We start from the raw sequence: 13,651 nt of genomic DNA on the forward strand, positions 1-13,651 counted from the left end.
AGAGGGTGACCAAATAGATAACAGCCATTGTGTTAGATATATCAGAAACAGGCAACTTCTCTTCTCTGAACGTATTATGTTCATCTTGGAAAAAACCCTTTTTTGCTTCTTCTGAACTTTACAGCAATTGCTCTGACATTTTTAGCTCAGTGAACAGTTTGAGGAGTTGCATAATTCACTCACTATCTCGTAGGAATTTGGGACGTAACATAATTCAGAAGCGAATGGCAGTGTGTCACCCTCTGGTTGTTCCGCACTTTTCCTCTTTATATTCTGTTTGTTTACTGAAGTACCAAATGCTAGGGAATGAAAATGTAGTATTTCATCAAAAGTATAAAGAGCTTTGTGAAATGAATAAATAAAAGATTATAAGCATGGGTCTGTCTACTATTTCCCCTCGATTGATGAAATGAGCATTACCACAGGCACGCAGAATATGCTGCTGTGAAGATGCGTGTTAAAAATCATGTTGTGAGGTCTACATTGGGCAGCTGTGTAGCCATCTACCTTAGGGAGAACCCTGGTTACAAATGCCCTTATAACAACCAAAATAACAATAATACTAAGTATCAGTTTTACCAAACCGATTTGAACTGGCTGAATCCCACCATTGCTCTCAGGTCATGTAACCTAATTCTGTCTCCCAAGCAAGCCTGTCTAGCACTCATGAATCATGTATCATCCCTTTCATATGTCCATCTTAAAATTCACTTTGCCAGAGGAGTCTCGCCCCAGCTAAGGTAAATTCCTTAAGATAGGGGGAGATAGAGAAGATCATCCTGTTGCTGCCATGCAACATTTTGCTAAGGCCATCCCAAATCAACTGACACTCCTACCAGAATGACACATGAACCTTACTGGACTTCAAGTCAAGAGAGGGTGAAGGTGGCATTTATGTAGCAGAGAAGTCAATTATACTTCTTTTGGTGGAGACACAAGGAGGAGCAGTTCGTCATCAGGACAAAATGCTTATATTGAACAATACTTATATAGAACCCACGGGAAGAATATGTCCGGTACTAATTGGACAATTTTAACTTAGTTTCTATCCAGCCCTTGGTGACACAAGTCATGTGCTATGGACTTCTGGGTCTCTAGATTTTGTCCTTTTGAGGTGCACAACATTCAAGGATTCAATTTGGAAACCCCACTAAGTGAACAGAGATTCAACCCCCATTCCTACTCCTTTGCATTTGAGACTTAACAGCCCTAGTTTGAGGGAGAGCATTATTGCTATTGCAATAATGGAGCTGGAGGTCATTAGACTTTCAGATCTCTAACTTTGAGGGTGCCCAATGAATGGTGGCTGATAATACCATTTATTTACCATTTAATGCTCTCCTTGCTCTCTTATGACATGTATTAGTCTAGTAGACATGATTCTGCTTTGGTGAGTGAGTGTTATTGCAAATTAGTGTCCAGTCACTTAAAAGCTTAATCTATACAAGTAATACAAATTACTATGCAATATGAATTACTTGCATAATTTCATTTTATCAACAATGTCTTAAATTTGTTACCCTTGGCTAATTTAATGACACCATCAATAGAATTATCTTAGGCGTGTTTGCTACCATACAAGGATAAAATGTCACTAAAGTGAACCAGATGCATATAAAAACTACAGATATATGAAGGAATTTGGGGATTGCATTTAATTCTAGCCCCAGCCTAAGAACAACTAATTCTTATGACATGACCATAATCAGCTACTGATACTTAGCCTCATAAAGAGATCTCTGTAGATATGGGTGCTGTAGAAAAAGTGTGACAAAGAAACTAGATAGTGCCCAGTTGTCAGAAAGAATAGTGTTTGAGGTCTTAAAGGTCCGTCTTAAAAAGCAGTTATCTTGTGGTATAGCACAGATGAAACACCAACTATCCTCTGGTTCTTTAATATTTTCGCCCCTTACTATTAAGGCTTATGCTTCACCTCATTACTACTGTTGGACCTATGTATGTTCATATGTATAATTAAGAGTGTTCGATTCAGGAATACCAGGATGAATCACCCTTCAGAAACATCAACGGCAGTAATTAATCCCCGAGGAAATGGTGAAGGCGGGATTGGGGTGGGCGGTTGACTGATAGCAATGATGACTGTACAACCCCACTCAAGGGGAGCAAAAAACAGAATTGCAGGTGAATACAGCTTAAAATAATAATATAAGAAGAACAAGGGTTCCTGGGTGAGAAGGGTGGGGGAGGGAGGGGATAGAGGGGAGTTGATACCAAAGAGTTCAAGAAGAAAGAAAATGTTTTGAAACTGATTGTGGTAGCGATTGTACAATTATGCTTGATATATTTGAATTTTGGAATGTTATGCTATCTGGAAGAGCTCCCAACAAAATGATGAATAAAAAATAAAGCAGCCATCTAAGTGAGATGCTAAGTTCACATAGAAGAAGCACCCCAACCTGTGTGGTCCAAGTATTGTAAATACTAAAATCCAAATCGGAAGGTCAGAATGGTATCAGAGCTTAAATTATGAAGACTCAGGTTGAAGAAAGCTATGGATGACATTGGAAGCCCCAATTCAGTTGCAGGGTCCACACATGGTCTAAGCTTCTGGTGAAGCCCCTCTGACCATAGCTGACGAATTTAGATAGCCTTGCTATCAGACGCGAAGCATTGCGGTCATGTAGTTCGATTAAAATGTAATACTTTATCATTTGTTCTCCATTTTGACCCGTTTGAAAATTGTTTCAGTTTTTAATTATTTCTGCTTCCCTTCCAATTGAGGTTCTTTTCTCTACTTTTGTTTAGTCATTGGTTTTTTTTGTTGTTATTCACTTTCTGTTTTTATTTTGTATGGTTTTCTGTATATGAAATTCAAGGTAGGTAACTTTGTAGAGCAGATAACTGGATTAAACATTGCCTAAAGACATGGCAGCGGGAGATTGGGTGGAAATGAGGACCCAGCAACATTGACAATGAGAAGAAAATGTGAAATTGCCTGTGGTGATGATTGCACAATTCTTCTTAATAGGATTGAACTATTAAGTTGTGTATTGTGTGGAATATATTTCAATAAAACTATTTTTAAAGAACTGGAAAATAGGCTGGAATTAAAATGATCTGGTACCTAAAATCTCTCTCTGTAGATATTTTGTTCAAGTATATGCAATTCTCACATTGTGAAATTTGAACCTAATGCTTAGAAAGCCAGGATGTCAAAAGTAATAAGAGTCAACTACATATTCCCCAGTTAGTATGAGAAAATAGAGAGAGGGAGGAAAAAAGAGGGGGAAAGCTGATTCTTTGAAAAGATTTGATACACTTGATTAACCTCTAGCCAGGCTAAACAAGGGGGAAAGGAGGGGAATACATTCATTACTAATATTAGAAATGAAAAAGCAGTTCTCACAACCGATATCATGGACATTAAAAAGATCATAAAGGAATATTTTGAAAAAGTCTGTGCCTCCAAATTTCATAACTGAATAAATGAGCCAATTCCTTGAAATATATAATCCATCAAATTTCACACAAGAAGATGTAAATAATCTGAATAAGCATAAATCTATAAAGAAATTGAATAAAACTTTAGCAACCTTACAAAACAAAAATTACCAAATACAGGTGGTTTCATTGGTAAAGTCAACCAAGCATTTTACTGAGAAATGATAAAAATTCTCCACAGAACAAGGAACACTTCCTAACACGGTCCACGAGGCTAATATTACACTAATTGCCAAACCAAGCAAAAAAACTACAAAGAATGAAAATTAAAGACCAATTTCTAGCATGAACTTACATGGGAAAATCATCTACTTCTCAATAGTATGTCAAATCCGGCAATGTATAAAAATAATTATACATCATAACTAAGTGTATAAGGCAGATAAATGAAGAAAAATAATTTGAGAAAATGACATACCCTTCATGATGGAAACACAGAAAACTAAAAATCATGGGGCAATTCTTCAATTTGATGAAGAAAATATCCCAAGCCTACAGTTCTCCATATCGGCATTCAGTGCCGCACTGAAAGTACTATGCAGTGCAAAACACATGAAAAGAAAGATAGTTAGACTTAATAAGAAGAAATAAAGCTATTTTTATTGGAAGATGATGTTGTTAGGTGCCATCAAGTTGGCTACAACTCCTAGCGAACCCATGTAAAACACAACCAAACATTGCTCGATACTCCCCCATTCTCAAATAGCAGCTGTGTTTAAGTTCATCATGGCAGCCACTGTATCTCTCCGTTTCCATGAGGGTTTTCCATTTTTCCGTTGCCCCTCTACCAAGCATGCCGCGTTTATCTACCATTGTTCCCTCCTGCTAACATGTCTACAGTAAGAGGAAGTCTCGCCGTCCTTGCTTTTAAGAAGTACTGTGGCTATACTACTTCCAAGACAGGTTTGCTGGTGATTCTAGTAATCCAACATATAGTGAACAATCTTCCCCAACATGACAGCTCAAATGTATATTTATTTTTGGTGAAGATGGCATGACTGTTTATATAAATATTCCCAAAAATAGGACTAATAAGCAATCATAATAAGGTTGTAAGATTGTTACGTGTTGCTGAGTTAGTTACAACAGAACTTAATACTGCCCAGTCCTGAGACGTCACCACTGTCACTCTTATATTTGAGCTCATCATTGCAGACACGGTGTCACCCATCTTACTGAGGGTCTTCTTCTTCTCTACTGACCCTCTACTTTAGCAGGCATGCTGTCCTTCTCCAGGGATTGGTGCCTCCTGAGAGCATGAGACAAAGTTTTAATATCCTCGCTTCTAAGGAGCATTCTGACTTTATTTTATTCAGTACAGATTTGTTGGTTCTTTTAGTAGTCCATGGTAAGTTCAATGTTTTTCACCCACACCATAATTCAAATTCATCAAGTCTTCTCTGGTCTTCCTTATTTACGTCCATATAAACTTTTGTATACATATGAAGTAATTGGAAATAATATGGCTTGGGTTTGGTATATCTTAGTTCTCAAAGTGATATCTTTGTTCTTTAACAGAATGTTAAGAATAAAAGTGTTAGGATAAAATGTTGCAGTATAAAAATAAAGGGAATCTGGTAATTCAGTGGTTAAGGGCTTGGCTCCTATCTAAAAGGTCAGTAGCTCAGACCTACCAGCTGCTTCATGGAGAAATACGTTGCAGTTTGCTTCCATAAACATTTATTACCTTGGAAAACCTATGGGCCATTTCTATTGTCCAATAGAGTTGTTATGAGTTGAAATCATCTTGACTGCAGCAGTATACAAAAGCTCATTGTTTAATGGACCAGCAATAAACCATCCATTCAAACTAAAAACATAAAACCATTTTAATTAGCCCCCCACCAAAAATACATAGGTATAAATACAAAAAAATATGTACAAAAATATATGTGACTGAAACAGAAGAAGTCAAAGAAAACGTAATAAATGGTGAGATATTCCATGTTAATGGGTACAAAACAAAAACAACAAACAACCCTACTGTCATGGAATTGATTCTGATTCAGACCCACTCAAAACTCACTGCTATCAAGTCATTTCTGACTCACAGAGACTCTAGAGGACAAAGCAGAACTGGCCCTGTGGGTGTCTGCGTTTGCAATCCTTAATGGGGCAGAAAGCCTAATCTTGCTCCTGCAGAGTGCTGGTGGGTTTGAACTGCCGACATTTTCGTCAACACACCACAACCCGGGATCTTTGGATAGGAAGACACAATATTATTAAGATATAAACTCTTCCCAACTTGATCTATACATTAAATCCCAAGAAAAAACTAACAAAGATATATTGTGAATATTGACAAACCGAGTCTGAAGTTTATATGGAAATACAAAAGGTTTTGAATAGAAAACACAAGATTGAAGAACAGAGTTGGATAACTGACATTACATGATTTCAAGCCTTTCAATAAAGTTACAATTAGCAAGACCATGTAGTATTGGTAAAAGAACAGATCAGTAGGTCAATGAAACAGAATATGGATCCCAGAAATAGACACACACAAGTATTGGCAATTGATCTTTCACAAAAGTACAAAGGCAACTCAATGGAGGAAATATCATCTTTTCAGCTAATGATGCTGTAACAAATGGACATCAACAGATGAAAAATTTTAAAAGAATCTAGACACCAAAGTTGTACCTTTCAAAGATATTACCTCGAATGGGTCATAGACTTAAATGAAAAAAAATAAATTATACAATTACTGGAAGATAATGGCCGTGTCTTAATTTTCACTTTTTTTAAAAAACATTTTATTAGGGGCTCATACAACTCTTATCACAATCCATACATATACATACTTCAATTGTATAAAGCACATCTGTACATTCTTTGCCCTAATCATTCTCTGGGTTCTAAAATCCATTGCAACAACTACACAAAACTCACAGACAGAATTCATAATTTAGGTTTTATTAAGGAAGTTAACAAGTTTTAATATCAAGACATGTTACACAGTTCTGTCACATCTGTTAAGAAATGCCCTAAGTGGAATAGTACTCTACTCTAAGTTTCCACCAGGACACATTCAACTGAAGCTCCCTGGGTCAAGAAACCCGGCTCCCTGAATTAAGTGCCCAGCTGCATCCCATTCCAGTAAGCCTCGTCCCAACCACACACAGCTTGACTTCTTGAGTTTCCCAATTAAGTGCTCGGAGGCACCCCAATCAGTAAGCCTCTTGTGCAAAGCACTTGCTCCATGGGTTGGGAAGTCTGTCACTCTGTTCTATATTCTGGCTACTGGTTCTGTTTCTGTTCCTCATTCTGGATCCAGGAGGATCCACAAAATGGTACAACTACTTTGGTAGACTGCCTGGCAGTGTCTCACAATGCTGAGCATAGGCTTGCCAATATGATCTAGCAATGGTATTCCTAGACCTTTACCAAAAAGAGTTTAAAATTTTATCCAAATAAAACCTACACATGAATACTTATAGCATTATTATTGATAATTTCCAAAATACACTCTTCAATAAGAGAATATATAAAGAAATAGTGCTGCTCCCATCCAAGAGATTATTAATTAAAATGTGCTATCAAGATATTAAAACAGGAATAAGCCTTAAATGCAAATTGCTGCATCAAAGGTTCCTCCATATCTTTTTATGAAAGAAGTGGGAGAAACATGAAAGAAGTCTGTATGGAAAAACTACATATTGTATTATTCCAACTGTATGTCATTCAGGAAAGGGTAAATCAATGAAGACAATGTAAAGATACGAGTTGGCAGCGATTCAGGGGGAAGGAGCAATAAGTAAAGCACAGGGTATTATTTTTAGGGTAGTTAAACTATTCTGTATGATACTGCATTTGTCAAAACTCATAAAACTGCAAAAGAGAAAGTGAACTCTAAAGCACTCTAAAGCATTATTTAATAAAGCATCAACAGTGGTTCATCGATTATAACAAATGTATCATATTAATGCAAGCTAGAAGATCCATGGTGACTTAATGATTAAACATCAAGTTGTTAAATAACACTAAAACCAACAACCAGGCCTACTACCTGACTTATAGAGTTGTTTCTGACTTACAGCAAACCTGTAGAGACTGTAGCGGAGCCCTGGTGGCGTTGTGCTTACACACTGAGCTGCACTCCTCAAGGCCAGCATTTCAAAACCACCAGCCCCTCCTCCGCAGAGAGATGGGGCTTTATACTCTTGCAAACTGTTGCAGTCTGAGAAACTCATCGGGGAGATTCTACCCTGTCCTGTAAGGGTCGTTAGGAGTCAGCATTGACTTGAGAGAGTAAGTCTTTTGGCAAAATGACTGTGGCAGTATAGTGGGTTACTTGGCTACTAAGCCCTGGTTAGCAGTTTGCTCGCACCAGCCCCTGCTAGAGAAAGATGAGCTGTCTGCTTTGGTAAAGATTCGCAGTCTGGAAACCCACAGGAGCAGTCCTACTGTATCCTATAGGGTCACTATGAGCAGATAACCAAAAAGATTGACAGTAAAGACTTGATGATACACTCCCCTAAATATTACAGTACAAGAGGCCTTATATGAGAGTTCTACTCTGCTGTACAAGGTCACTATGAGTCTAATTGACCAGTCAGCACACAACATCATCACCATTACAAAAAGTAAATAATAATAAGGGGGGACATGAGATATATGTGAGCTCTGTGTATTTTCTGATCCGTTTTTCTGTAGAGCTAAAACTGCTGTAAAATTAGTCAGTTCGTTTTTCTCTTTTTTAAGTGGTTGTCCAAATGACAGAAAGTTAACACTCCCCTCTCTCAGGCCCTCTGCATTCCCATTATCTCCCGTTCAGGTTTTCAGAATTGCTGCTTAAACATACATGATTATGAAAAAGAAGAATTGGCTACTTTATATTCATTCCATATATATCATATATTATGAAAGTCCAAGCAAATGTCCAAAGTAATCAACGTTCACCTTCAACTCAGACAGAGTTGTGCATGCGCGTCAACAAACAAATATAGGCACAATTAGCAGCTTGCTTTTGTCATACAGGAGGCATGAGAAAATTAGTTAAAAATAAATAAAATCTGAGAAGGAAAACAGACGAGTGAAAGGGTGCACCCTCCCTCACCTACCCCACCCCTACCTCGAATACTAGCAAGTGTGTTAGCCAAATGTAACCATTGTCTGTCTACAGTTGAAGCAAGTGATTTATTTCATTTTGTAAAGGAGGGACAGATTTTTTTCTCCTGCAATAGTGGAAAAGTAAAATCAAGAGAGAGATAATTGCTAATAATTCTGTATTTCTATCTGAGGAATACTGGTTCTAGTTGCAAAATTGATGTCCTTTCATAGTCTTGAGTATTGTTCTGACTAGGTAGTGTTTCATTCTGTTATACATAGGGTCTACATGAGTCTAAATTGACTCAATGATACTTAACAACAATAATGTAGTCTGGTAGAACCTCTTGTTGCAGCTAAAGTAAGTGGCAGTGCATTGTCATTTGTGCGAATATTAAGGAAGTTTTGTTACTATGAAAAAACAGGTTTCCTAATTTTATTCTCAAATTGAGACTGGTAACAATATCATAGCTTATAAAATATAAAGTAATATATGTTCATAGAAAATGTAATAATGGTTTTAATGTAAACTGATGATTGACAGGTATAAATCTCCACACCATTGGTAACGAAGGCATGGGGGATATTGTTGAACTTTTTCTTCCTAGTCCATATCTCAATAGCAAATATAAATGGAATAAATAAAGACTTCATTCTCTGATGTAATAGCCAATAGAGATTTTATATGAAGTCTGTGCAAGAAGGTTGTTCATGTTTTCTTTGGTTCAAAGTGCACAAAAATCCTATGGGGCTATAGAACTAGAAAGCCTTTGCCACCCAAGAATCCCCATGTTGTTTGAAATTGTTGCATCTCTGTGTCATAATATATGGGGTCACAGGTTTGGGAATTACGGATGACATTTTTGATGCCAGTGATGAGAATTTAACTATATTATAACTGGTAGAAAGTCCAACAATATGATTTTAAGGACATGATATCTAGCTCATCCTTCTGTCTGAAACTATTTACTTACAAGGAATTGTTGGTTGAAAAAGGTTTGCAGGACATATCTTACCTGTTCGGGGTTTTGTACAATATATCTCCTAATGGTGGTTTGTGGATATGTTGTAACTTTCCCTGATGGAGAAATGAGTTCCTGTGAAGAAAAGAAAAATATTAACTGACACATTTATAGTTATTTAGTGACTTTTAGTCATCAATAATAACAAGAAGGTATTACTAGAGTTTGATTTTTAGTCTTCACATTTTCATAGTTGAACATTTTCCTAAAATAAACCCATGTTTTTGTTACTGCAAATAAAATATATGGCACACTAATTATTTTTAAAAACAATGTGCTTTAGGTGAACACTTTCAGAGAAAATTCGATTCCCATTCATTTATATAAAAAGTGCTCCATGATATTGGTTGCATTCCCCCAAATGTGCCAACACTCTTCCAACTTCTACCCTGAACTCCCCAATTCATTTTGTCTGGATTTTCTACTCCTTTCTGCCTTGTCATATTTTATTTTGGGCAAATATTCTTCTTTTGACGGTGTATAATTGATTGTTCTAAGGAATACATTTTAAACATTATTTGTTTACTTTAGGAGCCTGTCTAATAAAGTTAAAAAGTGGTCTCCGGGAATCCCTTCAGTTCTAGGTCGGAAGGGTGTCTAACATCATCATCTTAGAAATTACTCCAGTCCTTGTCAGACCAGGATTTCTGGCTTTTTTGGGGGGAGGGCATAAATTTCATTTTTTTGTTCTATGTTTTTCTCCTACTCTATCTAGGACTCTGTATTGTGATCCTAATCAGAGCAGTCTGGGTAGCTGGGAGTCATTTATTTCTTCTGGTCTAGGCTGTGGCTCATGTTGTCTATTAGTCCTTTGGAATAATTGCTCCCTTGAGACTTTTGTTTTCTTCTCTATCCTTTCCTCTGGGTGGGAAGGCACCAATAGTTTTATTTTAGATGGCAGCTCAAACGACTCCCAAATGCAACTCACCAAAGTATGATGCTTAGCACTGTCATTGTGAATTATATTGTGACAGTTGATGTAGATGTGCCTCCCTCCCATGCAGGTCCTTTGCCTTGAAGCATTGTTACTTTTCACTGCAAGGTGTTCGGTTATATCTACAAAACTTCCATAATTGTTCCCCCTTGTGTGCTCAATTGCTGATATTAATATACACATAGCACCTATAATTAAGTATATTGAAATAGGCATATCTGCAGGTGGGTGTGCTCCCTTACACCCGCCCACACCTACTCATAATACCATTCATAACTGGTTTGTAAATATTATTGTTGCAGGATTGTCCATGTTCCATTAATTACTAGAGTTGCTCCGCATTCTCGAGTTCCTCTCGGTGTCTTCCTTTGCCGTGGTCATTTTGTACTGACTTCTCCTATGTTGAATTGCTTTTCCCTTCATCACTACTGGCACAAGTCTTTCATGTCTCTAGCTCATCCATGGTAACCATCAAACAATTTTTGTATGTACTAATCGTTTTTTCCTTCCTTTTTTCTTTGTACACAGTAGTGGTCACTCAGCATCATGTCTTCCAAATCCAACCTTGTTATGATAAAATTGGTCATTATTCTTCACTGTTGTGTAGTATTCCATTTATTTATTTATGAGCCCTTAGAATGTTTGCAACTTTTCTCTATTATAGATAATTCTGCAATTAATATGGGTATAAACAGGGCTATTCATGTAATGCCTCTTATTTCTTTAGGACTTTTGCCTAAGAGGAGAGTTACTGGATTATATGGTACTTCTAGTTGTAAGTTTTTAAGAAAAAATTAACATTTTCAATAGAAGTTACATCCATTACATTCCCACCAGGAGTAAGAGTTCTGGTTTTCCACAACCTCATCAATATTTGTTATTTTCTTTCTTTCTTCTTTGATTGGTACCATTATTGTAAGGGTAAGATAGTATCTTATTGTAGTTTAATTTGCATATATCTAATGGCCAACATTGGTTAGCTTGTCCTAGTGTGGTGGCTTGTGTGTTGATATGATGCTGGAAGTCATACCACTGGTATTTCAAACCCAGCAAGATTACTCAAAGTGAACAGGCTTCAGTAGAGCTTCCAGACTAAGAACAGACTATACAGAAAGATAAGCTGGCCATTTCGGAGGAATTAGCGACTAAAAACTTTATGGATAGACTGACACATTGTTAGATATGACAACTTTCATGAGTAGCAGCAGAAGACTGTCAGCTATAGTGCCAGAAGATGAGCCCCTCAGGTGGGATTCACATAGTATATGACTGCGGAAGAGCTGCTTTCTTAAAAGGGAATCGAACATAATGACATGGATGGAGTAAAGCCTGCAGGAGGCAACCTCCGAGACCTACGTTTACTTACGGGGCACAACTGAAAAGAAGAAGAAATAGCTACAAACAGGTATTAATAATTGGAACTTGGAATGTGTGAAGTATGACTTGATAAATTGGAAAAAGTATTAAAAATGAAATCAAAAGCATAAATATTGAATTCTAGGTGTTAATGAACTGAAATAGACTTGTAATGGCTGATTTGAATCAGAAAATCACATAATTTACTATGACTGGAATAACAGATTTCATAGTGAAAAAATGATATTTCAAGACCTGTCTGTGACAGGATAATACCTATTGCATATAAGGAAATCCAGACTATGCAACTATTATTCAAAATTTATGCAACAACTATTAAAGCTAGTGATGCAGAAAATGAAGAATTCTGCCAGTGTCTTCAGTTTGAAATTGAGCAATCATGCAATCAAGAGGTATAAATAATATTGGTGATTGACATGCAAAGGTTGAAAACAAGAAGGAAAATATAGCATTTATGATAGAAATTAAGCTGGAGATCACATGATACAACTTTGCAAGATAAACCACCTCTTCATCTCAACTATCTTTTTCTCAACAACTCAAAGGGTGGCTCTACACACATGGACCTCTCCACATGGAATACACAGAAATGAAATTGGCTATATTTGTGGAAAGAGACAATGAAGAAGCTTATTGGCAACCACTAAAATGAGGCCAGGGGCCGATTGTAGAACAGATCATCAATTGATCTTATGTAAGTTCAGGTTGAAGCTGAAGAAAATTAAAACAAGCCTACAATAGCCAAAGTGTGATCGGAGTATATCTGACTTGAAATTCATGACGACCTCAAGAACACATTGTACACCTTGAGCACTTATTAGAGAGGACTGGATGAACTTGTCCACAGGAAAGGGAATCGAATCGTTTGAACACTGTCCAGAACCTCCACTCTTTCAATCCGTTTGTTGATGAAAGTCAGGGTGATGACCTGCTTCTTGGGTTATATCCATATAACTGAGGGTTATATCCATATAAGAATTCAACAGTGAAACAGCTGGAAGACCTTTGCTGATGTTTAAAACCAAAAGAAGTTAGTGAAGGTATTTAAGAGGAAATTTACCCACTATGATACTGTAATTAAGCATGCAGAATAGGGAGAAGGGATTCAGCTCCAGGGTGAACAGAGCAAGAACATGTGCCTGTGCCTTGGAGAGAATGGACAACCAGTTAAAGGTTCATGGGTTCTAAGTGCTTCCGGTTCACTGAAACCTCAGTGAGAATTTTCTTGCAATGAGAAGAAAATTTCTCCTTCGCTCCTCGTCACAATTTTAAAACCTCAAAGCTTGTAGGAGGGTAAGTCAAAAAGTATTGCTCCTTGAGACATATAAGATGTGTTTAGGCATGCCTACACAATCAGTGGGTGACTGACAGCAGGTAAGTTCTTCTAGTTATAAACTTATCTTACTCTTTTCAGGGTACCCACCCCCACCCTCACTCCCCCAAAGCACACTTATTGCAATCTTGGCATCACTGCTATTATAAAACTTTTAACAAAACTCAAGTGGTCATCTTCCCAAATAATTGAAGCTTTACACCAAGTTTATGCAAATGCTATCTCACATTTAAAAAATTTTTAGATCAATCAAGCATGTTAAAGAAGGCTTTCAGCTGGATGGGTTGCAAAAACATTGGGAAAAGAGCAGCAAGGTCAAAGAACTGATCTTTCCGTCAGTCTTTCAAGCAAGATTGAAGCAAATGAAGACAAGTTTATGAAACAACTTGTAACCAGGGATGACTCTTTGTTGCGCCAAATTGATGCAGAGGGCAAAATTCCATCACAATAGTGGCTTCTGAAGGGCTGTGGTGG

The 13,651-nt window shown here is 37.1% G+C and overlaps 1 protein-coding gene across 1 annotated transcript in view; it reads right to left on the bottom strand.

The window, feature by feature from the left end:
- POF1B (POF1B actin binding protein) overlaps positions 1-13,651 on the bottom strand; it is a 136,747-nt gene that overhangs the window by 100,610 nt on the left and 22,486 nt on the right. Inside the window, exon 3 of the mRNA XM_075538392.1 lies at positions 9,528-9,608. Within this exon, the coding sequence (XP_075394507.1) occupies positions 9,528-9,608 (81 nt within the window). The remainder of the gene's footprint in view (positions 1-9,527; positions 9,609-13,651) is intronic.

The sequence above is a fragment of the Tenrec ecaudatus genome, chromosome X (assembly GCF_050624435.1).
Source record: "Tenrec ecaudatus isolate mTenEca1 chromosome X, mTenEca1.hap1, whole genome shotgun sequence".
In the NCBI taxonomy this organism is placed as follows: domain Eukaryota; kingdom Metazoa; phylum Chordata; class Mammalia; order Afrosoricida; family Tenrecidae; genus Tenrec; species Tenrec ecaudatus.